Source organism: Panulirus ornatus, chromosome 2, assembly GCF_036320965.1.
Source record: "Panulirus ornatus isolate Po-2019 chromosome 2, ASM3632096v1, whole genome shotgun sequence".
Taxonomy (NCBI): Eukaryota; Metazoa; Arthropoda; class Malacostraca; order Decapoda; family Palinuridae; genus Panulirus; species Panulirus ornatus.
In genome coordinates this window covers 69,530,088-69,555,942 of record NC_092225.1, presented here as the reverse complement: position 1 = coordinate 69,555,942, position 25,855 = coordinate 69,530,088, and the positions used below count along the sequence as shown (strand labels likewise).

The following is a 25,855-nucleotide window of genomic DNA, read 5'->3' as shown; positions in this document are numbered from 1 at the left end:
GAAGGTGGGAGGTGGGCAGATCAAAGAGGCTAGCGAGTGGTGGGATAAAGAAGTAGAGTTGCTAGTGAAAGAGAGAAAAAGAAAAGACGAATTTGAACAGTACTTACAAGGAAGGAGTGCAAGTGATTAGGATATGTATAAGAGAAAGCGGCAGGAGGTCAAGAGGAAGGTGCAGAGGTTGAAAAAAAAGGGTAAATGAGAGTTGGGATGAGAAAATATTAGTAGCTTTAGGGAGGATAAAAACGTTTTGAAAAGAGGTAGATAATGTGCGAAAGACAAGAGAACAAATGAAAGCATCGGTGAAGGGAGCAAAAGGGGAAGTGATGATAGGTAGTGATGGAGTGAGGAGGAGATGGGGTGAGCATTGTGAAGGATTGTTAAATGTGTTTCATGATATAATGGCACACACACAGACACACACACACACACACACACACACACACACACAGAGTAAAGTGTCTATAACCAAAAGACAACACTGCCAGCTGTTGTAACTCCAAATCTTTTCTGGTTATATTCTGTTTTTACTTCACAAACTTTTATTGCTGTTATTCTATACGACTGGGGGAACTATCCAAGATCGTCAACAATGCTTTAACCAAGAAAATGGAAAGTTATGAAACAAGTCAGGATGATGAGTTCAGATAACAGACCAACTGGATTACTTTAGTGTCAAATTGTTACGAACACAGAAGTGAGCGTTCTCAATATCTAAATTTTCAGCTTGATTTGAATCGTATATTTCGTTTTCTTTTACCTTGTGTGTATGAGCCTGAATGTGTATTATCACATGGCTCTGGATCCACAAAACAAGGGTGAGCATTTGTGACAAGACCCTTTAAGAGACGAGAATGGACGTCACTGGGTTAGATAATAGATTCCAAGTCGATGAGGGGGATTCAGAACGTACTTCACAGAGAAGCAACGACGGTCACATAGGTCTAATCTGTGTAGATGTCCCACAGATTGTAGGATCACAGGAAATGATCGGAGGAAATTTTTTGTTATCCTCCTCTCTCCTGATGTGAGGCAGGGTCGAACATGGTCTCCCGAGACTTTCTTCGAAAATCCTTCCACTCAATATTTCCACTCCGGTGTCACTCGGTACCTCGCCTTCCTCTTGATCCTCTCCAGCCAGTCTGTTGTGATTGCTCAAGCAAGGAGAGCAAACAGCTGCACAATATCCCGGTCACAGTCGAGTGTATGTCGCCTTATCTCTTCCTCTAAACATTTCATCCTCCACGAACTCGAGGATAATGATAGGGATAGGATCTCCCACCCTCTCTCTCTCGGTCCTTCTTCTTACATGAGGTTCTGGCGATAAGCTGGATGGAGGGACGGGTAGGTTGGTTGGTTGGTTGGTTGGTTGGGGTGGAGGTCGCCAGCTGTGTTGGAGCCTGTCTTTTATGGCTTGGTTCCATTAACTTCTTTAATCCATAATGTTTTGTCTAGTCTGACTATTCGCTTCGCAGTCTCCATGACTTTGGATTATCCAACATGACTTTCTTTTTTTGTTTTGTGGCCACCTGCATTTTCCTTCCGTTTCTTTGCTATGTAAAAACATTGCAGAGAAACGTGATCCACATCTGCATTTCTGTCATGATTTTGGTATTGGGGAAAGAGTTTTACACGTGTTGCACCGTCTCTTAACCTTGTGTATATGAACTATGACACACACACACACACACACACACACACACACACACACACACACACACACACACACACACACATACACACACACACACACACACACACACACACACACACACATACACACACACACACACACACACATCCTAAATCAGGTTCCCATTTATCGACCTGCCGCAAGGGGAGGATGAACACCTGGGTTGGGTGCAGGCCGACCGTTACACTCAGGATTCGAACCCGTGTAGGTCCGACCCCTGGGCTGGCCTGCACTGATCATGGTGTGTGTTTGTGTGTGTGTGTGTGTGTGTGTGTGTGTGTGTGTGTGTGTGTGTTTGTAAACCTTTTACTGTGTGCGTGTTCATGCATATATAATGTTTCTCTTGTGTATCTAAATCTATTTCAGTGTAATTTCCCCACTATGTGTGTGTGTGCGGTTATGCAACACGGGTGGTGGTTCTATATTCATAAACCACAAGTCTTGAACTTTCTTAAACAACATTCACACACTTCTCACACCCATTAAGTCTACTCATTTCATTATAAATTATCCAATTCAGATTTGTACTAAAGTGTGCCTCATAGATCATTAGAAGTGACGAAGCAAGGAACTTCATTAGCAGTGTGGATAAAGCATTTATCCTGACGAGGGAACGAGGGGCTCATTGTAATGATAAAGTAAATAGGATAATCATGTCTCAGTAGATTAGATAGGCGAACACAGAGAGATAAGAATGCATGGCATATATCAGAACATATGGATAGAAATCAGACATATAAGCTCCCCCACTAGTTCATGGTAGGAGAAAGGACATATATCTGACTGATTCAAATCACAAAAAAAAAAGTATTACGAAAAAAATGTAAAATGATTCTAAGAAACAGCGGCAGGGAAACAGACAAAGGTGTAATAGAAAGGTTTAATTACATTTATCAATTTAATGATGCAAATAAGTAGATACGCTGGACTGGGATTAAAAGGATGGGAAATTGGTAGACAAGTGGTGGAAGACAGAATGTGTAATGGCGACGGTGTAGCCTTTTATCAGTGCTTGAAGAAGAGTGTAATTGTCTGGAAATTGAGATGGAGTGAATGTATGAGATACGAATGAGGCTACGTTATCTTCTGCTTTGCATAGGAGGAAGAAGGAGCGTTTCAGGAACACACTGATAAGGAAGAGACAAAGAACCTACACGAAATGGTGAAATACGATTATGGTGATCAGGGAGAAAATGATGAATCAACAGCGATTATAGCTGGTACACACAGAGTCGTCTACCGTGTGTGATTCGTGTGATGGTGTGGTGGCGCAAGAGCAGAGCGCCAGAAGACTGGGTGATTTCAAGGACGGAATGCCTTACAAAGAAACACAAGAACTTTAAGATAAGATGTAGATAATGCGGATGTTTTGGTTACATGTAGGAAGTAAGGCATAAGGTTGAAGAATGATTGGAAGAATGAAAAATACAGTCATTAGGAGCCTCGGGAAATAGGATGGAAGGTGAACTTATGAGAACATCAGATTATATAGTCCACAATTCTGCTATGAGAATATGAGAAGAGAACATACCTAGAGGTAAATGATATAACTGGACAGATGAATACCTATGTGAGAGATAAACATGGCCGTTCAATTGGTGTCAAGAGCGTGTGTTGCTGAGGAGAGAACTACAAGATGCTGTGAGAAGGGTCACACTAAGGGAGTAATGATGTAGGTTTGAGTCAACTGAGGGAAGGAGAGAGTGATCCCCAGACTGAGGATGATATGAGACTAGGTATGTCATGTTTGCATGAGGACTTATTACATCTTAGCGAGGATGATTCAAACTGATGATGTGCGATGGAAATGGGAACTGAGAAAATCAATCTATACGGAAGATATTGTGGAAAAGGATGAATTGACAGAAGTGCCGGTCACTGTAACGCAATTTGGAGGAAGTTCAAGAAGAGAACACAGAATATGAATGTGTTGAAGAGGAAGACAAGACAGTATGTGAGGCGAGAAAGCCATGTCATATCATATAACTTTTTGAAAAGTGGTTGGAGAAGTTGGAGGATTGTATATAACTGAGAGAAGTTTTTATAAGGCTAGGAAAGGTGACTAAAGTATCTGAGACAGGTATGAATGGTAGAAATAATGCGGCATTTTTTAAGGAAACTACGAAGGGTAAGACTGTAGGGTTAGAGGTATGATCAGCTCTGTTGGAAGGTCATGTTCTGATCGAAGGGAATTAGGTATGGAAACACCGTGTTATGGTGACGGGAGAAGTGCAAGGAAATGATTATTGGGGAGATGCAAGGATATGATAATTGGGGAGATGCAAGGAAATGATAATTGGTGAGATGCAAGGAAATGATGATTGGGGAGATGCAAGGAAATGATGATTGGGAAGATACAAGAATATGATGATCGAGAAAATACAAGGATTTGATGATTGAGGAAGATGTAAAGATTTGATGATTGGAAATATGTAAGGATACAATGGCAGTGGAGATGTAGACAGTCGAGATGAATTTGAAACCTGGACGTCATTAAAGTGAACCAAAGGAGAGAAATGAGGATATCACAGTGAAATACAGTATGAAAGAAGACACCAGTGAACTGAGAGGAAAGAGAAGCAGTGAGAAATCGAAAGGATAGATATAGAAAAATTATACATACGAAGATTGGTTTGTGAAAAGATGATAAAATAAGCCACTGCCCTGAAGATTAGGGAATGGCATATTAGATTCAACCTGATTGGTAGATAAGGAATGTAGCCATCAACCTAATTACCAAAGGTCGTCAACGAAGAGAGAGTCATGACATGGTCAACACGACGACCCACAAACATCGAAGTCCATCAGCCTAACGCAAAACCTACCATCAACCCACAAACTCTCACACTAGAACTCTGATCAACGTAATGACATGATAGCTACAATAATACCTCACTAACCCACGATCAAAGGTGCGAAGAAGCTGCTCTGAACATCATACACACACACCCACACACACCCACGCACCCACCCACACACACAGACACACACACAAGCAAAAACATCCTTTCCACACACGACATCGCTCACCTCGCTAACCTGCACGAACAACGTGAGTACCGACCCCGAACATTAGGCTCCTCTTACCTTCTGAGCTTTCCTCTTGTCCGCCCGCTGGTTCTGGTGGTAGATTCTGGAGAAGTTGGAGACGATAACAGGTACAGGCAGCGCGATCACCAACACACCCGATAGCGAACACACGCCGCCCACAATCTTGCCCGTGGGCGTGTGGGGAACCATGTCTCCGTATCTGTAGAGGAGACGAAGAGGGAATATGTTAGCGACGCGCGTGTGGTGATGGATGAAACTGGTTGTGGTGTAATGCTGGTGCCTCACCACATAGTGGACGGGGATCCTTTTCCTCCTGAGAATAGAATTTACATAATTAATCATCCAATGTTTGGTATTTATATATATACAGGTTCTGCAGGGTGTAAAGAGGGCCTTAGTCTCACACTATCTTCCCTCTCCTGGGGAGACAGTGGCTATTTAGAGCATCGGATTACCTTATGTCGTGAGGGAGACAGAGCATTTTTGTGGACGGGGAGGGAAGAAAGTTGAGCAGTGTGTGTGCGGTATGAGTGTGCTGGAATATTGGAGGAAAACCACGTGAATGAGAAGTGCGTCCCAAAGGAAAGAATAGACACATTACATGACTGTATGTGGCAGGAAGCAAGACCTTAAACCCTTAAATTGCATTGTGCATAAGTAAGAATAAAATCATATGTTTGCAAAATAGTTAATCTTTCATCTCCTTTGATTCCTCCAATTCTAACCAACAGATCATCTAGGTTGGTCTTTCTTCACTCATCCTCTTCATTTGTCCGAACCATTTCAGCCTGGCTTGGTCACCTCCCCCTGCCTCATTTCCCGTAGAGCCGTGGACATTTATTTTCCAATACATCTAGGCCCCAAGACTCCGTGAAACAATGCAGGGGTAACTATACCTCCAAATATATCCATCTTTGCGCAAACTGACACCAGCCTCCACATCCAAATACACCCACCGACTCAGCCGCGTCTTCCACCCTGTGTCTCACTCGATCTCCCTCGGCTCCATCAGCTGCGACGCTCACTCAACTTCCTCCAGGTCCTCCCTATGCAAAGCTACACTCAAACCATCCTTTCTCATCCTTCCCCCTCTTGCTGCACCTCATTACCTCACCGTTGTTCATATTTACTCTCAACTTCCTCCTTTCATACACCCTCCCCTACTCTGTCACCAGCTTCTGGGATTTCCCCTCTGAAGTTTTGCCACGAGACCCGCGTCATCTGCAAACACCAGCTGTCCACTCATCCCTATGGTACTGTAGACTTTCCCCTCGCTCTGAGACCCTTGCATTCTCCCCCCCTCTCCATCTCATCCATAAACTCATTAAAAAAACACGGTGACGCTACACATGCTCGACGGAGACCCACCTTGACCTGGGACCATTCACCTTCTTATCTTCTTACCCACACACACATGCCTTGCTCTCTGAGAAAAAAAAAAAAAAAAAACTCCTCACTGCATTTGATAACTTTCCAATTCATCCCAAGTATTCGTAGCACCTTCCACTGGGCCTCCTTGTCAACCATATCATACCGTAAATCCCACATACATTTCACCTTTTGCCAAGTATTTCTCGAACAAACATAGCAAAAGTCTAATGACCCAAACATCCTTTAACTTTCCTGAAAGTCAAATTGCTCCTCCCACGTCACCTACTCTGTGCATGGCAACACGCCTCTCAATGACCATTATCCCAAACAACTTACCAGGTGTACTTAACAGGTCTTTTCCTCCGCATTTCAGTCATTTACTGTTGAGGAGGAGGCCCACGTCGGACAGAGAGTGTAAACAGTGAGGCACTTACGTGCGAGCAGGGAGGTACTGAGGAGCCCAGAGGAGCGGGAGGAGGGAGAGGAGGAAGAGGAAATGGAGGAGTAAAAGGAAGAGGGTAAGCTCCAAAAAGAGAACTGGCAAGTTTTTTAATATTTGTCTGTTAGCTGGATAGCCACTGGTAAATGAATACCCAATTCAAGTCCATCTTATCAATGTTTTATATATATATATATATATATATATATATATATATATATATATATATATATATATATATATATATATATACTATAACCTTTGATATAACTAAACGAAAACTGAAACAGATATAGAGAGATAACAAGCAATCGTAACCCAGTAACGTCATGACAGAGGTCTTGTACTTGATGTTATATTACCGGAAATGTAGACGAGATTGTGATACCAGTTATAATAACCCATCTGGTGAGGGTCGAGATCAAGTCTCGCTCTGGGAGCAGCTAAAGGAATGCTATGGGTCTTGCGTCAGGGACGGGGATCTGGAACGTTCGCTCGCCCCGGGGGGACAGCAAAGCCGCCCCACACACGACAATCTGATCCCCAAAGGAGAATCTGATTCTGTGTATCTGGTTTGAACGGGATCAAGGAGGCCAAAGCTGCCAGGGAAACCCCGCTGGGGAACGCCTCAGATCACACAACGTTCAGGCTTTACCAGCACGAACGTATTATATGTTCGATCGTACGAACGTCATCGTAAATGGATGAAAGAAAATGTAGTGTGGTATGAGGGCTTTGTAGCGGCTTTTTTAAGTAATCTTTGATTCCCTTAACTCAACTCATCATATCTTAATGCCTCAGCTCAAAATCATTGCCAATCTTTTCTAGTTACATAATTCCATCAAATTTTACTGGGTGTTTTTTTTTTTCTTATTGCTAGAATTAACTACATGTGATACGTGATTCAAAATACTGAACAGATTGTTGAGGATAAAAATTAGAATATCCTTAACTTTAAAACTGTAGGAAGATTTTATATTTCCTTTTCCTTTCCATAGAAACCCATCCCTGGCAGATGGCTATGTTATATATATATATATATATATATATATATATATATATATATATATATATATATATATATATATGTATATATATATATATATATATACTCAGAGAGAAATCATTAGATAAGTCTAGGAATAACTTCACATGTAGATTTCCCTTGATAGAAGGATCAGTAATAACACAAGACCAAAAAAGAGATGAGAGAAAAAAAAAAACGTTAGTATCTACTGCTTTCTTAAGATACCTTTAAAACAAGATTAAGATAGGCATATCTGGGTAAGAAACTATGAGAGGCACAATGCAGCTAATATCCCCCCTTAAGATATCTTATCCCAGTGATAAGACTAGGCCTATCATACCAGGCCCCCCCAGGTATTATATGGCCTCTTGTCTCGTTAGGAGAGACGAAAAGAGAAAGACTCCAACGATGAGAGACATTTAGTAGGGAGAGAATAAGGAAATGAGATGTGGTTCTTCTGGAGGTTGGGTTACTAAGAAATGTTGAATTATGTTATGATAAAAGCAAGTTTCCATATGATCATGACCGATTCTATGAGCCGCCTGCAGAACATGACATAGACATGAGCCATGGACATAGGCGACAGAAAATGGGGTGAAGCAACACAGCTTGGGAAAAGAAGTAAAAGCCAGGCATGGAGTAGGCTTCAAGTCATATGTTGAGAGAGAGAGAGAGAGAGAGAGAGAGAGAGAGAGAGAGAGAGAGAGAGAGAGAGAGAGAGAGAGAGAGAGAGAGAGAGAGAGAGAGAGAGAGAGAGAGAGAGAGAGAGAGAGAGAGAGAGAGATTACTCCCCCCCCTCCGGATGAAATACATCGAGGCAGGGGGGGGGGGGTCGTCTGTGAAGTCATCATTATTATACACTCCGTCTTCACACAGTGACCTGGATGAATGATCTCATCGTGAATAAGGTTATTAAACTCAGCTGTCGAGCCTCACATGAAGGAGTGTTGATGAGTTGCTTGAATATGAAGTTAGTTTACCTTCGTACATACGTCTTCATAAATGGTAAAGCTACCCACCTCCCCTCTCCTCAGAGATGTTATCATTATTAGTATTATCATTATGATTATCATCATCATTATCATTATCATTATTATCATTACTATCATTATTGTTATTATTATTATTATCATTATTATTATTATTATTATCATTATTATTATTATCATTATCATTATTATTATTATTATTATTATTATTATTATTATTATTATTATTATTATTATGATTATTATTATTATCATTATTATTATTATCATTATTATCATTATTATCATTACTATTATTATTATCATTATCATTTTATTATTATCATTATTATTATTATCATTAGTATCATCATCATCATTATTATCATTGTTATCATCATTATTATTATTATCATTAGGAATCTTCTAATTACGTTCCTGCAGTTCCGAGAATGCGCTCCGCGCAGGAGCAGGGAAATGATGTACTCCTTCGGAGCGAGATGGTTTTTCAAAAGACTGTAATCCTTGCGTCCACTGACCATGATGACCCAGCCACGCCAAAGGTGACTTATCACTCGCGGTGCAAGCACCTGCAGGCGGTGGAGTCCGGTAACACCTCCCCCGTGAACTGTATCCTTATGTAAGCCACTGAACTTCAGGAGAAGCAGCATGTCTGTTCACTCTCTGTAGTTGAGTCATCAAGGACTGTGAATGAATCCAAAATTTTGATCAAATTTTCCCGTAAAGGGAGAGAAGGGAATCTATAAACTTGTTAGACGACTGAAGGCCATGAGAACTTACGAAATGATGATGATGATGATGATAATGATGATGATGATAATGATGATGATAATGATGATGATATTATCAACTACCAGTGAACAGTCGTATGTTACTTAATGGTATCCAACCATTCAGTGTCCCTGTCCCAAAAATCTTAAGAGCTCCTAAATATCTCACGGGCAAAGGAAAGTGAGTTATTAAGGTCATATATAGGTATCAACCTAACTTTGCTTCCAAGTTTATGTACACCTGGCATGTATTATGAGTCGTTTGTGAGTGAAGATTTATCTCGTAGTTTGTGAGACGTCGTATTGGTGCCTGATTTCTACATAGGGCTTGAGCGTAGGACATATTTTGAGCAATGTGATGACAAAGTGAAGTGGTCTAGCCTCCATATGGTGAATACAGAGTTCTAATTGTTTTGATGATTTAGTTTCAAAGACTATGATGATCTTGTCATTTTTATGGCGATGGTGATCATATATATATATCTTCTTTCTTTTTCAAACTATTCGCCATTTCCCGCATTAGCGAGGTAGCGCTAAGAACAGAGGACTGGGCCTTTGAGGGAATGCCCTCACCTGGCCCAATTCTCTGTTCCTTCTTTTGAAAAAAAAAAAAAAAAAAAAAAAAAAAACACTTTCAGAATATGTTACAACTGTATCTTGTAATCATACAAGATTATAAATCCGCGTCCAACTCATTCAATAAATGAACAGGAAAACCCCCGAGAGACGTGTAGATATACAATAGACTGGACAAAATATTGGAGAAACAGAAGATTAGCGGGAGGAAAACAAAAGAATGATACAGAGCTGATGACGTATTTAGAAAAACTGGGGGTAAATGTCATTGCCATGGATTCCTGTGAAACCGAGAATGACATATGACAGACAAGAACGTGACAGATGTCATCGGCGTGACAGTGAAGCTCGGTGTAGCACTGTCACGAAATGTGTTAGGATGAAGAAGAAGAAGAAGAAGAAGAAGAAGAAGAAGAAGAAAAAGAAGAAGAAGAAGCAGAAGAAGAAGAAGAAGAAGAAGAAGAAGAAGAAGAAGATGATGAGGAGGAGGTGGAAGAGTATTTCAGAAAACAATAGACGCTGCTGACAATTTTTCTCCACCAAGAAAACGGTTTAAAAAAAAGAAACGGAAAACATAAATTGTTTTAAAAGATATATGTTTACCTCAACCGTGACGTCATAGTGATGTCAGAACACAACCCCGTCCGATCGCGGGAAACGACCTCGGCTTAAACTTCATCACACACTGATGAGGTGTACCCTGACGTCAACAGCTTGAAAATAAAATCCAAACTGACAGAAGGAACGCCATTAATCCTACGTCAGTTTTGCTGTTCATCCGCGTCATTGTCTGTGGGTCGGTTCCCTGATTCACTTGGGGGCTGGATGCCAGCGAATACTGCACCTGTTGTGGTATATAACTTTCCCCATTATAACCTGCTCTGTGTGACGCCTGAGCATTTGAACGCTAGATGATTTAAGTTAACATCATTCCCGATGCACAAGACGCGGATGTGTTCCACTCCACGTAATATCTCTAGCTGGTGTTTCATGGAGACGTTGTCGGTTCTGATTGTGAAAGGGTTTTGAAGTATCGCTCATCAAGACTCTTCGAATCACCTCCACAAGAAAGGTGTTACATTGCTCGTTACCCCTGGCGCATGAGCCATCCAACAGTGGAAAACGTATGTTCCTTTTTATGCTGGTTTGTGACTATACGGGGAACTGAATGCCTCAAGCAGGGCCAAACCATTAACGCTATATATATATATATATATATATATATATATATATATATATATATATATATATATATATATATATATATATATATATATATACCAGAGCAAGCCACGTATTCACTTTATTGATCAACCTTAAGGCGGAGGATGAACAGCTGGATTGACTGTGGACCGACTGCCGCATCCAGGATTCTAACCTAAGCTCTTGACCCCGAGTGGCCTTTGAATGCGTCACGATCAGCAAATATACCCGGAATAGTCCCCATGATATCCATACCTATTTTCATAACCAAACAACAATAATACTTTCTTTAAATTATGCCCAAAATCGTTCAATAATCCACAAATTCTTGATGTTTAGAAACAGATCTTTCGCAAACTCGCCGCTGATGAGCATCTGGTAAACAGTGCCTGATTACTGACAGCATCTTGATCAAGTATCCACTCTGCCTGCTGCTGCAACGCGCTATGGTGCGAGTGAGGAAGTAGACGTCGTATCACTGGAGTGTGATGGAAAAGTAGGGTGTTGGGTGTCTATGTGACGCCTTAGCTCTCTTTCAGCCTCAAAAAAGATTTAGCACACAAATGTAATGACATTTCCTGAAAATTTGTTTACGAAAAATGGTCTACATTGATGATTCCGCTTAGAATGGTTAATGTAAGTACATGAATGTGGCACATTTCTCTATTATACGATACGGAATTATATAACGAGTCTACGTACAAGGTACAAGGATGATTACGAGCAAATGTTATAAGGAAGATGACCTTGCTAATAGGGTTATCGACCAGGTAGACGACACTCAAGTAGAAATTATCTTCATGATTGTCTTCCTGTATTTGATACGGGTGGTTAGTTGTTTAACTGGGCATTAGACCTATGAACGACCAGGGTCATTAAGGAGTTTACGGGCAAACTACTAAACATCCATCAACCGAACGATCGTTAACACGTTCTTCAGGTGTTGAGGATAATTCTGAGAACCGCAAGCACGTCGACCCCTGTCTACCACATCACTCCAATTCATTCTATCTGTGCATGCCTCTTGCTTATTCAGGAGCAATGTATATAATATAGCTTCAAGGAAACGTAGACATAAAATGATCACAGGCATAATATGAGAAGTAAGAAATCTTTTTTTGACTACTATGTGTATACATACACTTCTAGGTGCATGAGGCTCCTTGAAGCTGCTACATTAGGCTCCTTGATTTTCATTGCACTTTATCTTTTTTTTTCGTCTGCTTTTTTACGGCAGGAAGAGTTCCATCATCGCCTCCGTGACAACTGCTCCCTAAACCCTATCCCTTAACCGTGGCGCACCACTGGGGTGGCGCAGTGTCACATTCATCATCAATACTTGAGGGTGAGGAGGTCCTGTAAGTGTGTACATGCACAGGTGCACGGGGCGCATACATCATCCCTGAACACGGCCGGGAAGATCATTTCAGACACGTGCCTTCAGATGTGACTTAAGTTTTCTCACTCGGGCCAAGCGTTGTGGTGGGTCGCTCGCTCGTGAACCATAAGTGATCTCGCGAGGATGAAGAAACACCACGTCTGTCCGACGGTAATTTAGCAGGTAACAGATGACTCACGTGTCAGGCAAGTGACGCCCGGGTGTGGTGGAGGTGGTGCTGGAACGGAGAGAGAGAGAGAGAGAGAGAGAGAGAGAGAGAGAGAGAGAGAGAGAGAGAGAGAGAGACTAGGCGTGGAGAATATGTGTACCATATATATACATATATACATCGAAGAGACGAAGCTTCGTCTCTTCGATGTATATCAACTGACTTATATTTCTCTCTTGTGTCTTCGCTGATGATGTGATTATAACATGAAAGTGACTCATAGGAATATATATATATATATATATATATATATATATATATATATATATATATATATATATATATATATATATATATATATATATATGAAAACATGAGCACCAATCAACTTGCACGCCTTGACATTCTAAGGGTCTCTTATAAATACACAATAATGCTCCTGGTTTCCAAACTGCTGGTTTTAATATAATTCTTCCTCGTCTAGAAAGACGTGATGGTTGAATGGGGAGAATCACTTGTTGGTGGTAGTCCGTGTTGGCTGAAAAGCTGGAGCAGAATGGCTGTGGTGGGGAAATTATCCAGCCAGTATCAACACTGCTCCTGAGCTGCCTTGTGTGGAAACATAGGTGACCATTGAAATCGAAACTTTTATTATGGATGTTGGTATGGTTCGAAGAATATATATATATATATATATATATATATATATATATATATATATATATATATATATATATATATATATATATATTTTTTTTTTTTTTTTTTTTTTTTTTTTTTTTTTTATACTTTGTCGCTGTCTCCCGCGTTTGCGAGGTAGCGCAAGGAAACAGACGAAAGAAATGGCCCAACCCTCCCCATACACATGTACATACACACGTCCACACACGCAAATATACATACCTACACAGCTTTCCATGGTTTACCCCGGACGCTTCACATGCCTTGATTCAATCCACTGACAGCACGTCAACCCCTGTATACCACATCGCTCCAATTCATTCTATTCCTTGCCCTCCTTTCACCCTCCTGCATGTTCAGGCCCCGATCACACAAAATCCTTTTCACTCCATCTTTCCACCTCCAATTTGGTCTCCCTCTTCTCCTCGTTCCCTCCACCTCCGACACATATATCCTCTTGGTCAATCTTTCCTCACTCATTCTCTCCATGTGCCCAAACCATTTCAAAACACCCTCTTCTGCTCTCTCAACCACGCTCTTTTTATTTCCACACATCTCTCTTACCCTTACGTTACTTACTCGATCAAACCACCTAACACCACACATTGTCCTCAAACATCTCATTTCCAGCACATCCATCCTCCTGCGCACAACTCTATCCATAGCCCACGCCTCGCAACCATACAACATTGTTGGAACTACTATTCCTTCAAACATACCCATTTTTGCTTTCCGGGATAATGTTCTTGACTTCCACACATTTTTCAAGGCTCCCAGAATTTTCGCCCCCTCCCCCACCCTATGATCCACTTCCGCTTCCATGGTTCCATCCGCTGACAGATCCACCCCCAGATATCTAAAACACTTCACTTCCTCCAGTTTTTCTCCATTCAAACTCACCTCCCAATTGACTTGACCCTCAACCCTACTGTACCTAATAACCTTGCTCTTATTCACATTTACTCTTAACTTTCTTCTTCCACACACTTTACCAAACTCCGTCACCAGCTTCTGCAGTTTCTCACATGAATCCGCCACCAGCGCTGTATCATCAGCGAACAACAACTGACTCACTTCCCAAGCTCTCTCATCCCCAACAGACTTCATACTTGCCCCTCTTTCTAAGACTCTTGCATTTACCTCCCTAACAACCCCATCCATAAACAAATTAAACAACCATGGAGACATCACACACCCCTGCCGCAAACCTACATTCACTGAGAACCAATCACTTTCCTCTCTTCCTACACGTACACATGCCTTACATCCTCGATAAAAACTTTTCACTGCTTCTAACAACTTTCCTCCCACACCATATATTCTTAATACCTTCCACAGAGCATCTCTATCAACTCTATCATATGCCTTCTCCAGATCCATAAATGCTACATACAAATCCATTTGCTTTTCTAAGTATTTCTCACATATATATATATATATATATATATATATATATATATATATATATATATATATATATATATATATATATATATATTTTTTTTTTTTTTTTTTTTTTTTTATACTTTGTCGCTGTCTCCCGCGTTTGCGAGGTAGCGCAAGGAAACAGACGAAAGAAATGGCCCAACCCCCCCCCCCCCATACACATGTACATACACACGTCCACACACGCAAATATACATACCTACACAGCTTTCCATGGTTTACCCCAGACGCTTCACATGCCCCGACTCAATCCACTGACAGCACGTCAACCCCTGTATACCACATCGCTCCAATTCACTCTATTCCTTGCCCTCCTTTCACCCTCCTGCATGTTCAGGCCCCGATCACACAAAATCTTTTTCACTCCATCTTTCCACCTCCAATTTGGTCTCCCTCTTCTCCTCGTTCCCTCCACCTCCGACACATATATCCTCTTGGTCAATCTTTCCTCACTCATTCTCTCCATGTGCCCAAACCATTTCAAAACACCCTCTTCTGCTCTCTCAACCACGCTCTTTTTATTTCCACACATCTCTCTTACCCTTACGTTACTTACTCGATCAAACCACCTCACACCACACATTTTCCTCAAACATCTCATTTCCAGCACGTCCATCCTCCTGCGCACAACTCTATCCATAGAGTATATATATATATATATATATATATATATATATATATATATATATATATATATATATATATATATATATATATATATATATATATATATATATATATATATATATATATATATATATATATATATATGTATATATATATATATATACATAAAATGTTTAGTGGATCAGAAAGGTGAATCTGGTTATGGAGACACCAACACACGTATGGTTCCAGTGTGCTGTGAGATCGATAAGATACCAGAAGTCCATACAGACACGTTATCGTGTAGAAAGATAAGAAAGCGTGAAATATGGATGGATGGATAGCACGAAATTGATGAAATAATTGTGACGGAAACTTTTTGAACAACACATTAGGGAGTGAAGACAAGCGAGAGGACAACACAACCATGTTATAAGTAATACCCGTTTATTTTTATCATCTTTATATATTTTTTCATTATCATTATTATCATTACAATGATTATAACCCCTTGACGTGCTGCATGGGGTTCCTGCAGCTTCAAGGCTGCACAACGATCAGAAGCAGAGAAAGTCCAGTTCCATAAGGTACAACAGGTACTTAAACCCGCTTATATCACCCCAAACACATTCTCAACCCAAGCCTGTGGTGTTAAGTGAAACATAAACCTTCCTTGCTTATCATGAGGCAAGACCAGCATCTCTGTTCACACGGCAAAATGCTTCCACTGGAACAGAACTCATACCCAAAACCTGATCGACTCATTCATGGTTTTTGTTCATCACTTCTGCCACTTGGCTTTCCTGCTTGTACCTTCGAAGGTAATACTAATATATACATATCTTCTTGACTCGTCTATGATCACCTGTTACCTCACCATACCATCCTGAGAGACTATCAACCATGCATCTTTTTAATCTAATGGCTTCTGCTTCTCGTATCTTTGCCTTTCACGCAGTAAACCCTCCTGGTTCAAATAAGAGTCTCACGCAGATTACACTTCTCTCCCTCTTTTAATTTGGCCTCCGCTGACCTACGTAAACATGGCATTCGCTTTTGTAAATCTGAGTTGGGGTAACCGTGTCCTCAGGGAAGCTTCTCGCTGCGTTTGATATATTTCTCTCCATTTGTCAAAGTCTTCAGCGCACCTGCACTTTTTTTTCTCTCTCTCTCTCCCTTGCATAATTCTGCTTTCAGGTTCATATTTCTCACTAACACCCACATTGTATTTTACTCTCAAATACTCAAACTCTCCCACAAGTTCCAGTTCCTAAAAAAAATATAGAAAGAGAAAAAAAAACTCCCAATCTTTTCAAAACTTGGTCTTTCTTTTATTAGTATTCCATTTCCATCATCATCATCATCATCATCATCATCATCATCATCATCATCATCATCCTCCTACATACATACACACACCGTCGAAGCAGCCAACACATCTGGCCTGTACCTCCTCTGACTCAATCAACAACACACCATCATCACTGGGATCCAGCAAGTGTGGAACTTCAGGTCTGTTTCATTATGTTTGAGTTTCCATAACACTGCCACTCCACCTCGGTCTTATCTTACGCAAAAAGAACCATTGTGACAACTCGCAGCCTTGATGCACTAACGCATTTATTTCCGACTCATGCTAACACTTTACTCTCTCTCTCTCTCTCTCTCTCTCTCTCTCTCTCTCTCTCTCTCTCTCTCTCTCTCTCTCTCTCTCTCTCTCTCTCTCTCTCTCTCTCTCTCTCTCTCTCTCTCTCACACACACACATGTACCACTTCCATCGCATGAAGTTCGTAGGAGCATTCGAAGGTCTTCTATGCACTCTTCTATCTTAGACACTTCACTTATAAGAATCAGTATCCACATGACTATCTCAAGACGCATTTCACGTTCACAGTGTAGCACCCTCCCTCTGCCTGAAACTATAAAACTAGTATGAGGCAGCGAAGAGGCGTCTAGCATGAACTAGAAGATCCTATGAGAACTGGTTCTTAGACACGTCCACAATAGCTGATCTGATCTCATGTTTGAAGGCTCAAATACCTAGATGGCGACAACACCCACCTCGGATCTAAATTGTGAATAAATACATAGATTTTTAGTGCGCGTGTGTCATGGTACTTATTGGGTTCACACAACCAGCCGTTTCATCGGGTGGTAACCAAATGAACTCATCGTACTGCTGTGACCCCCCCGAGATCCTGGATGTTTCATTTCCTATGCTGTCACAAAGTCTCACACGGGTATTCTGGCCGTGGTAATGATACTTCCCCACGTTTTTCAGGACGCGCCGAAAAGTTCACTTTACTAGCCTGTCGCACACAACACGAGAGGGTAATAAGGTGGGTTGAAACTCCCGCTTTTCAAAGTTATTTTCCATCTCATTCTGAAGGAGGATCATGCAAAACACCCAGTCAACCTCAACTCAAACTTCCACCCACACACACCACCCGTTTCTTACCTTGAATATTACGTGTTCTGTTTTCTTCGTTGTCTTTCTTCTCAAGCAGACAGAGGTGAGAAAAATACTGATATATATATATATATATATATATATATATATATATATATATATATATATATATATATATATATATATATATACACGACGAAGAAGGATTGTGTCTTTTACACCAGGGAGTTGCTTATGCAATCTCCTGTAAGTGCCTCTGTCCTCACATAACATAAAACTTTCCTTCAGACGTTTCTGCAACATCTTATTCTTTCCTTCAGCATTCTTTACTTATTGTGTCCCTTCTTGTTGCCTCATGGTTATCGCCATTCAGTACCCAAATATCCCTTTAGCATTCGTTTAAGATTTCCAATGTATTTTGCCAGAGGATTAATGTTGGTATTTTATCTTTTACTACACTTCAGCATTTAAATGGTTTCTATGATATTGTTATCATCTGTACACATCCTGTACCTAGCTTCAGCTAGCAAAGTAAGCTAATAACCATCCTAACTTTACCTAGCCAAAGCTAGTATTAACCAATCAGCAAAGGTTTCTCGAACCTAATCTAGCAAGTAATGTGCATATCAATTAATCTAACCTCACTTAACCAAATAAAATGCCAATTATCCTTAGCTTATTAAACCTAACCTAGCAAGTGATTATATACCAACTAAATTAACCTTTCCTAGCCTAGCTAGTAATCACCTACTAACTACTTTAGCCCTACCTAACCTAGCCAGTAATTACGTACTAACTACTTTAACCTTAACTAACCTAAGCTGGTAAAATCCCACCCACCCTAACTTTGTCACAACTAACTTGGCAAGCGATGTATCAAGTGACACTTTCATTTCTCACCCAAAGAAACATTGACCCGCCAGAAGTTGGAATAAATGAAATCTCTCCGACCTGCTTGATATACACATCACGTGAATAGGCCTTTCCGTCGGAGGGAACTTAAAAGTTCTCTGGAGATTTACATCAAAAATACCGAAGAAAAATGACATCCGTGAGAAAAGAAAACGTATTTCATTGGAATCGAGACTTCAGCCCATCGTTCTAGTAATGTATATATTCCTTCCAGTTCTCACTACATCACACAGACGACTCGTAGCGATTCATCGATGCTGTTGTCGGCGCTTCAGCCGGGTACAAGTTGTCGCTGTCGTATCAGTTCACATCCATTCTCAGGCAGTCATGTGTAATACGTCGAAACCACAGCTCCCTATCCACAACCAGGCCCCACAGACCTTCCCATGGTATATGTGTGTGTGTGTGTGTGTGTGTGTGTGTGTGTGTGTGTGTGTGTGTATTTAAAAGCTGGTGACAGTTTGGGAAAATAAGATGGAGAGAGATGAAGAGGAAGCGTGTATAAAGTAAGGTGATGAGATGCTGCTGATGGGTGAGGTAGGAAGGCTGGAGTGGGAGTGTTAGTAAGGACGACCCTCTGCAGGAACTACGAAGCTTTAGGTACTTGCGAGTGAGTGGAACCCCATGGGCTAAAGTGTGGAGGGGAGTAGTTACAGATGGACGTTTCTGAAGGTAGTAGAGCAGTCCAGCATTGTATGGAAGCGCGAGGCTGGGGCTGTGTTGGACATAGACTTCCCTGAGACAATTACTGTGGTATGAGGCCTGGTTGATGATCGTGTAGGGAGGGAATGATACAGTCAGAGGAAGAGGTGTGATCGTAAGCCTAGTCTGATTGAGAGAGCCAACCGCAGTGAATTTTAAATGCTTTTATTATTCTATTTCAATAACTCAAAAATTTGTTTTTTTATCAAGGGGCAAAGTCGTGGTTATCTTGAAAGATACGAGATAAGATATAGAAAATATTACAACCCGACCCTTAAAGTTGATGTAGGAAACATTATGTTGTGGCTTCCTGAGTGTCAAGCGATGTAGACAATGAAGGTGGCTTGCAAAAGGGCAAATTCTTGTGAGCCAAAACAGAAGTAATATCTAAAGAAGAGAGAAGGAGAACTCATAACACAGTGTAACGAAAAGGGTAACATTTTGAGGTCAGATCTGAAGGGATCATAAGCGGGATTTTTGTCAAATCAAACTGTCTTTGCCAGTGAGGTATATAGAGCTATAACTCCTACATACAAATGTAGTGAGTTATAAAAGGACGAATTAATCCTCCATATAATCAGTACTGTTATTCAACAGAGACAAGCAGTCTGCCTACTACATTCCACTGGACAAAAGATTTATCTACTCAATAAAAGCATTATTTCCGAAATGAACCAGATGTTAACGATGACACTAAAATGGTGCCATTATATGGCCATTAGAAGGGAGAGAAAAGTAATGGGGGAGTTCTAGAAATAGAAATAGGAGGAACTTGCATAACAAGCATTAATCTGAAGTACGCTACGTCTGTCGCCCTAGGAAACCTTATCCACCTCTCTTGATGTTTACAGAAATAGTCCCAATAAGACGACAAGCAGATCGAGCAGGAGAAAACTGAGCATACTTGAAAGATGTGTAGTCTTCATCAGGAACACTGACCCCTCCCTCCCTCCTCCCTCAGCCTTACTTAAGCCCTCGACCTCACTACACCCTCCACACCACTCGCGCTCAGATGCGTTTTCAACCCCACCCATCACGGAGAAAGGTCAAGAAGTATAGAATAAGAATAAAAAGGAAAAAAATGGACAAAGAAATATGCTTCGCTCGTTTGCAAAGGTCGACGTGGAATGGCGGAAGATGGTAGGGGGTAGGGAAGGACGACTGACCAACCAGATGGGTCTGTCTCCTGGTCCTTCCACACCGGCCAGCTAGGTGGCGTCCGTCTTTTCCTGGTCCCTCTACACTGGCCAGCTAGGTGGGGTCCGTCTCCTCCTGGTCCTTCCACACTGGCCAGCTAGGTGGGGTCCGTCTTTTCCTGGTCCCTCTACACTGGCCAGCTAGGTGGGGTCCGTCTCCTCCTGGTCCCTCCACACTGACCAGCCAGGTGGGGTCCCTCTCCCACTGGTCCCTTCACACTGGCCAGCTAGGTGGGGTCCCTCTCCCACTGGTCCCTCCACACTGGCCAGGAGATGACCTCCTGCTCTGGTGCGCTCGACCTCGTCTCTCACTGGTGTGTGCTGACGACACACTAGCTCTATTGATCCCTCGAGACAGTACTGAGATCCTACGCTACAACCTTAAAGGTTCACGTTAGTGAACAGATGTTAACTGTTCATGTTGTATCAGCAGGTGATTGGGGGAAGAGAAGCTGTCTGAGCCCATACAATCACACCCAACACTCAACACTCACACTCAACACTCACACTCAAAGCTCACTCTCTCCTTCGTTGCCTCAGCTTGCTGGTTTACCTCTCTCTCTCTCTCTCTCTCTCTCTCTCTCTCTCTCTCTCTCTCTCTCTCTCTCTCTCTCTCTCTCTCTCTCTCTCTCTCTCTCTCTCTCTCTTTGGAAACTCTGCCACGGTAAACAACCGACCGTCCTCACGCATCACATCTAAACCCCGACATTATTACGCCGTGACCTGAAATAGAAGATAAGCCCACGTCACGCTAACTGTAAGATGACCTTTGACATTCAGGTGACGAGGTGGTGGCTCCCGGCCGCTCGTGTGCCCTGCATAGTGGCCGACCCTCACCCCTCACACACCCACCCTCCAACCTCCCTTCTGCAAGTGCGCTACCCTCGCGTTCAACGCTTCCACGGATGGCTCGCCACGTATGGAGCAAGACGACGACGCAGGCGTGTTGTGCCGCGAGAGAGAGAGAGAGAGAGAGAGAGAGAGAGAGAGAGAGAGAGAGAGAGAGAGAGAGAGAGAGAGAGAGTGATGAGAACGATGATCAGTGATACAAGGGGATGTGATAGGTTGACCAAGACTCAGCCTCGCTGTCTGTATGAGGGAGTGATACATGTTCACCTTCCAGGCTTCTTAAGGTTATATGCTGTATAGAATTTATGTGTATTATAGTGACATATATATATATTTCTTTCTTTTCTTTCAAACTACAGTCAGTAGATATAGAAGGAAGAGACGTACCTAAGACGCCATTGGTAAGTCCTCTGACGATGTGATCATTACACGAAAGCGCACTTGGGAACTTATCGTGTTTTATTTTCCTGTGATTTATCCCCTAATCAAGACCATCCCATTAACGCTATATCATAATACATACCCTAGCCTGAGCTAGGTACCCATTCTATCGACCATCCCCTTAGGGATGGATGAACAGCTGGGTTGACTGTGGACCGTCTGCCGCAACTAGGATTCGAACCTATGCGCTCGACCATGGGTGGACCGTGAATGCTTCATGGTCATTGCCTGTAATGAATGATTAATCATTCTTAATGCATCTGATAGGGGCTACCGGCTCAGAAACAATGATTACAATATTTTTTTCTGTAAAGTTTCTGGCAATGAATTTATGAAACGAACTGAAATGAAACTAAGGCATCGATGACGTGCGCGCGCGCGCGTGTGTGTGTTTGTGTGTGTGTGTGTGTGTGTGTGTGTGTGTGTGTTGTATACAAGGGATGGGCTATGGGAGGAGGCGCTTGCACAGATGTAGGATATGTCTATGGTGAGGAGGGAGATGCCTGGTTGGCTGGCTATAGCTGACTGCTTGGCTGACGGGGAGAATCATAGAACCTTACAATATTATACCACAGTCAGACGTCGTCAAGACGAGGCTTATCCGAGCTCTTAGATTACACTACAGAATTACATTAATGATGTCTGTAATCCGTGAATGAACCTGATGGAGAAAGACAGTATAATATGTGCGTATTTCCCATATTTTTTTCCCTATATTTTTTTCAAAACTTGACCTCCTCCTCCTCCTCCTCCTCCTCCTCCTCCTCCTCCTTCTCCTCCTCCTCCTCCTCCTCCTCCTTCTCCTCCTCCTCCTCCCAGGAATATCCAGCGACCGAAATTTGATCAGAACTTGTTTTCCATTCACAACTTCCAATAGAATTTCCACGTCAGTATACTTTATCAATGCCACGCCTTCCTAACGCTTTCCCTGTCGTGTTGTTTTGATGTGCCGGAGAAAGTAGCGAGTGGGGGAAGGAGCCTCCTGCTTTACTATCCTGTCTCTATTCATATACATTAACCAATGTAGGATCTTATCACTGTCCTTCAGCAGATGATTTCGTCATTGACCATCAGCTCCTCTGTTATCTGTCCTTTACCATGTACTCCCATGTACGTAGATTAGATCTGGTAGACCAGAAGCCATACACTAGATCAGTCATTCCTAAGTTGACGGAGTTCATACATTCACATCATACAACGTATGACCGAATGTAGTTCCTCAAAGACCAGAGACGAGATGATGCAAGTGTAGATCTCACTCAACAGAAGCTTCACTGGTCATCAGAGAGACGATTGTGAGGTTCAAGAAATATGAAAAAGCAGAAATTGAGAAGAGATCTAAAGAAAGATCTGCATTGACAGATGTCACCGCGAGACAAGACGCTTGTTAAGATGGTGTTGAGTGGTCTCCCAGCTTCCAGATAAACTTACTCAACGCAGCTTTCCGAGAGAATGGTAAAGTGCTGATTTTGAGAGACGTATTCTAAGGGTCTTTCGACTAGAAAGCAAAGGCCATAGAGTGCGTGGAAGGGCGGTGAATGTAACAATCTACCGATGGGGAGGTCGAAACCTTTTCAGAGTAGAATGAGAGGAAAGCAGAGTGCTGGAGAGGATGGCTTTATCAGTAAGAGAGAGAGAGAGAGAGAGAGAGAGAGAGAGAGAGAGAGAGAGAGAGAGAGAGAGAGAGAGAGAGAGGTGAGAGAGAGAGAGAGAGAGAGAGAGAGAGAGAGAGAGAGAGAGAGAGAGAGAGAGAGAGAGAGAGAGAGAGAGAGAGAGAGAGAGAGAGAGTTGCCTCGGCAAGAAGAGAGAAAGAAAGTCGGATTTGCGGTTGTTAGAAAAATTTTTGGGCTAAAAAAGGAAAGCGCCAGAAAGGTATTAATCTGTGGGAGGGGAAAGAAAGATCAGCATACTTTCCCCTCACACAATGACGATTGTTTCCACCTCAAGAACTATAATCACGTGTGACGATTCCTGGCGGAGAGGATGAACACAAAGGCCAAACGAGTGTCAGACGAAGCTGGGGGATGTCTCCACGTTTGACATGACGACCTGGGCCACTCATCCAGAGAGTGAGACATGAGTGGGATCGAACCCTACATACATAGGCCTGAGACGGAGCGAGTCGTTCTAGTGGTAGGGAGGTGGTGTACCTCCATAAGGTGGTTGTGGTCGATGAGGGAGCATCGCTTGAGGCACACCAATACTCGTCGTCCTTAGAAAATCCGAAGGAAGACAAAAAACAAGAAAAATATATCCCACACGATAATCCACTTAAGACTTTTTTTTTGAGCGTTAGAGTTGGTGTGGAGGGGAAGGGGGTGTGTCAGGAGAGAGGGAAGCAGTGACGAGATTTCTATACAAAGGTGTTATTAGGAGTGAAGAGATGTCGCGATATTATGGAAGGTTTGAGATGACGAAATACGAATCGGGTATTTTAGAAATACGATTATAATAACGATCGAGTATGCCATATGACTGATTAATCAGGTGTTTAAGAACTGTAAGAGAAAAATGTGAGTCTTCATCCCCCTCCATCATCTGTATGAGGAGGATATGATACCACTACACTGTATGATGTACGTCTAAATCCTCCACACAGGAGGCTTGAATCAGGAAGTGATAAGAGACAGCAACGAATGTCATGTTGTTGGCAACAGCTTCGACAGGGTATTAGGTAACTTGTACTGGCTGGCTGGCACCATGATCAGTGTGGTGTTGTTCACAAACCAAGTAGATCTAATTGTGATGACGCAAATAACAATAATGATTTCAATTTCAAGAGTAAATGTAACTACACTGGCCCAGAGTGTTACCCGTTGGTGTTGGGGGGACACACATGTGTCTTGGATCCGACAGGAACACTGGAATCTGTGTCCACATCTCTACCTTTAGCTGCAGCTACACACTTCCCTGTGTCAGCAACGAAGCTCGTGACGTTACTGGTGCCAGTAACGTCTATAATATCTCCGACAGCAGTTGTAACGATGGGATGTAACAGTCTCGGTGTCTTTGACGTTAGTAATTAGCGATGGTAATGAGAACAGTTTGGTTGAGATAATGAACGTGGTGGAAGGTGTACAAATGTTATGATGGTTACGACAATAACGCTGGTTGAGGTAACGAGGGAGTTAACAACCATGGTGAGGGAGGTAACAACCATGGTGGAGGAGATAACAACCATGGTGAGGGAGTTAACCACCATGGTGAGGGAGGTAACAACCATGGTGAGGGAGGTAACAACCATGGTGAGGGAGTTAACCACCATGGTGAGGGAGGTAACAACCATGGTGGAGGAGATAACAACCATGGTGAGGGAGTTAACCACCATGGTGAGGGAGGTAACTACCATGGTGAGGGAGGTAACTACCATGGTGAGGGAGATAACAACCATGGTGAGGGAGTTAACCACCATGGTGAGGGAGGTAACAACCATGGTGGAGGAGATAACAACCATGGTGAGGGAGTTAACCACCATGGTGAGGGAGGTAACTACCATGGTGAGGGAGATAACAACCATGGTGAGGGAGTTAACCACCATGGTGAGGGAGGTAACAACCATGGTGAGGGAGGTAACAACCATGGTGAGGGAGGTAACAACCATGGTGAGGGAGTTAACCACCATGGTGAGGGAGGTAACAACCATGGTGAGGGAGGTAACAACCATGGTGAGGGAGGTAACAACCATGGTGAGGGAGTTAACCACCATGGTGAGGGAGGTAACAACCATGGTGAGGGAGGTAACAACCATGGTGAGGGAGGTAACAACCATGGTGAGGGAGTTAACCACCATGGTGAGGGAGGTAACAACCATGGTGAGGGAGGTAACAACCATGGTGAGGGAGGTAACAACCATGGTGAGGGAGGTAACAACCATGGTGGAGGAGATAACAACCATGGTGAGGGAGTTAACCACCATGGTGAGGGAGGTAACTACCATGGTGAGGGAGA

General features: G+C 42.4%; 1 protein-coding gene across 10 annotated transcripts in view; it reads right to left on the bottom strand.

Moving 5' to 3' along the window:
- Positions 1-25,855, bottom strand: part of Shal (Potassium voltage-gated channel protein Shal) — a 468,140-nt gene that overhangs the window by 56,080 nt on the left and 386,205 nt on the right. For all 10 annotated transcript variants that reach the window (XR_011714479.1, XR_011714477.1, XM_071676946.1 and 7 more), the window contains exon 2: positions 4,778-4,940. Coding sequence is in view for 8 of the 10 variants with exons in the window: in XM_071676946.1 (XP_071533047.1) it covers positions 4,778-4,940 (163 nt within the window). In the remaining 2 variants the exon portion in view is untranslated. The remainder of the gene's footprint in view (positions 1-4,777; positions 4,941-25,855) is intronic.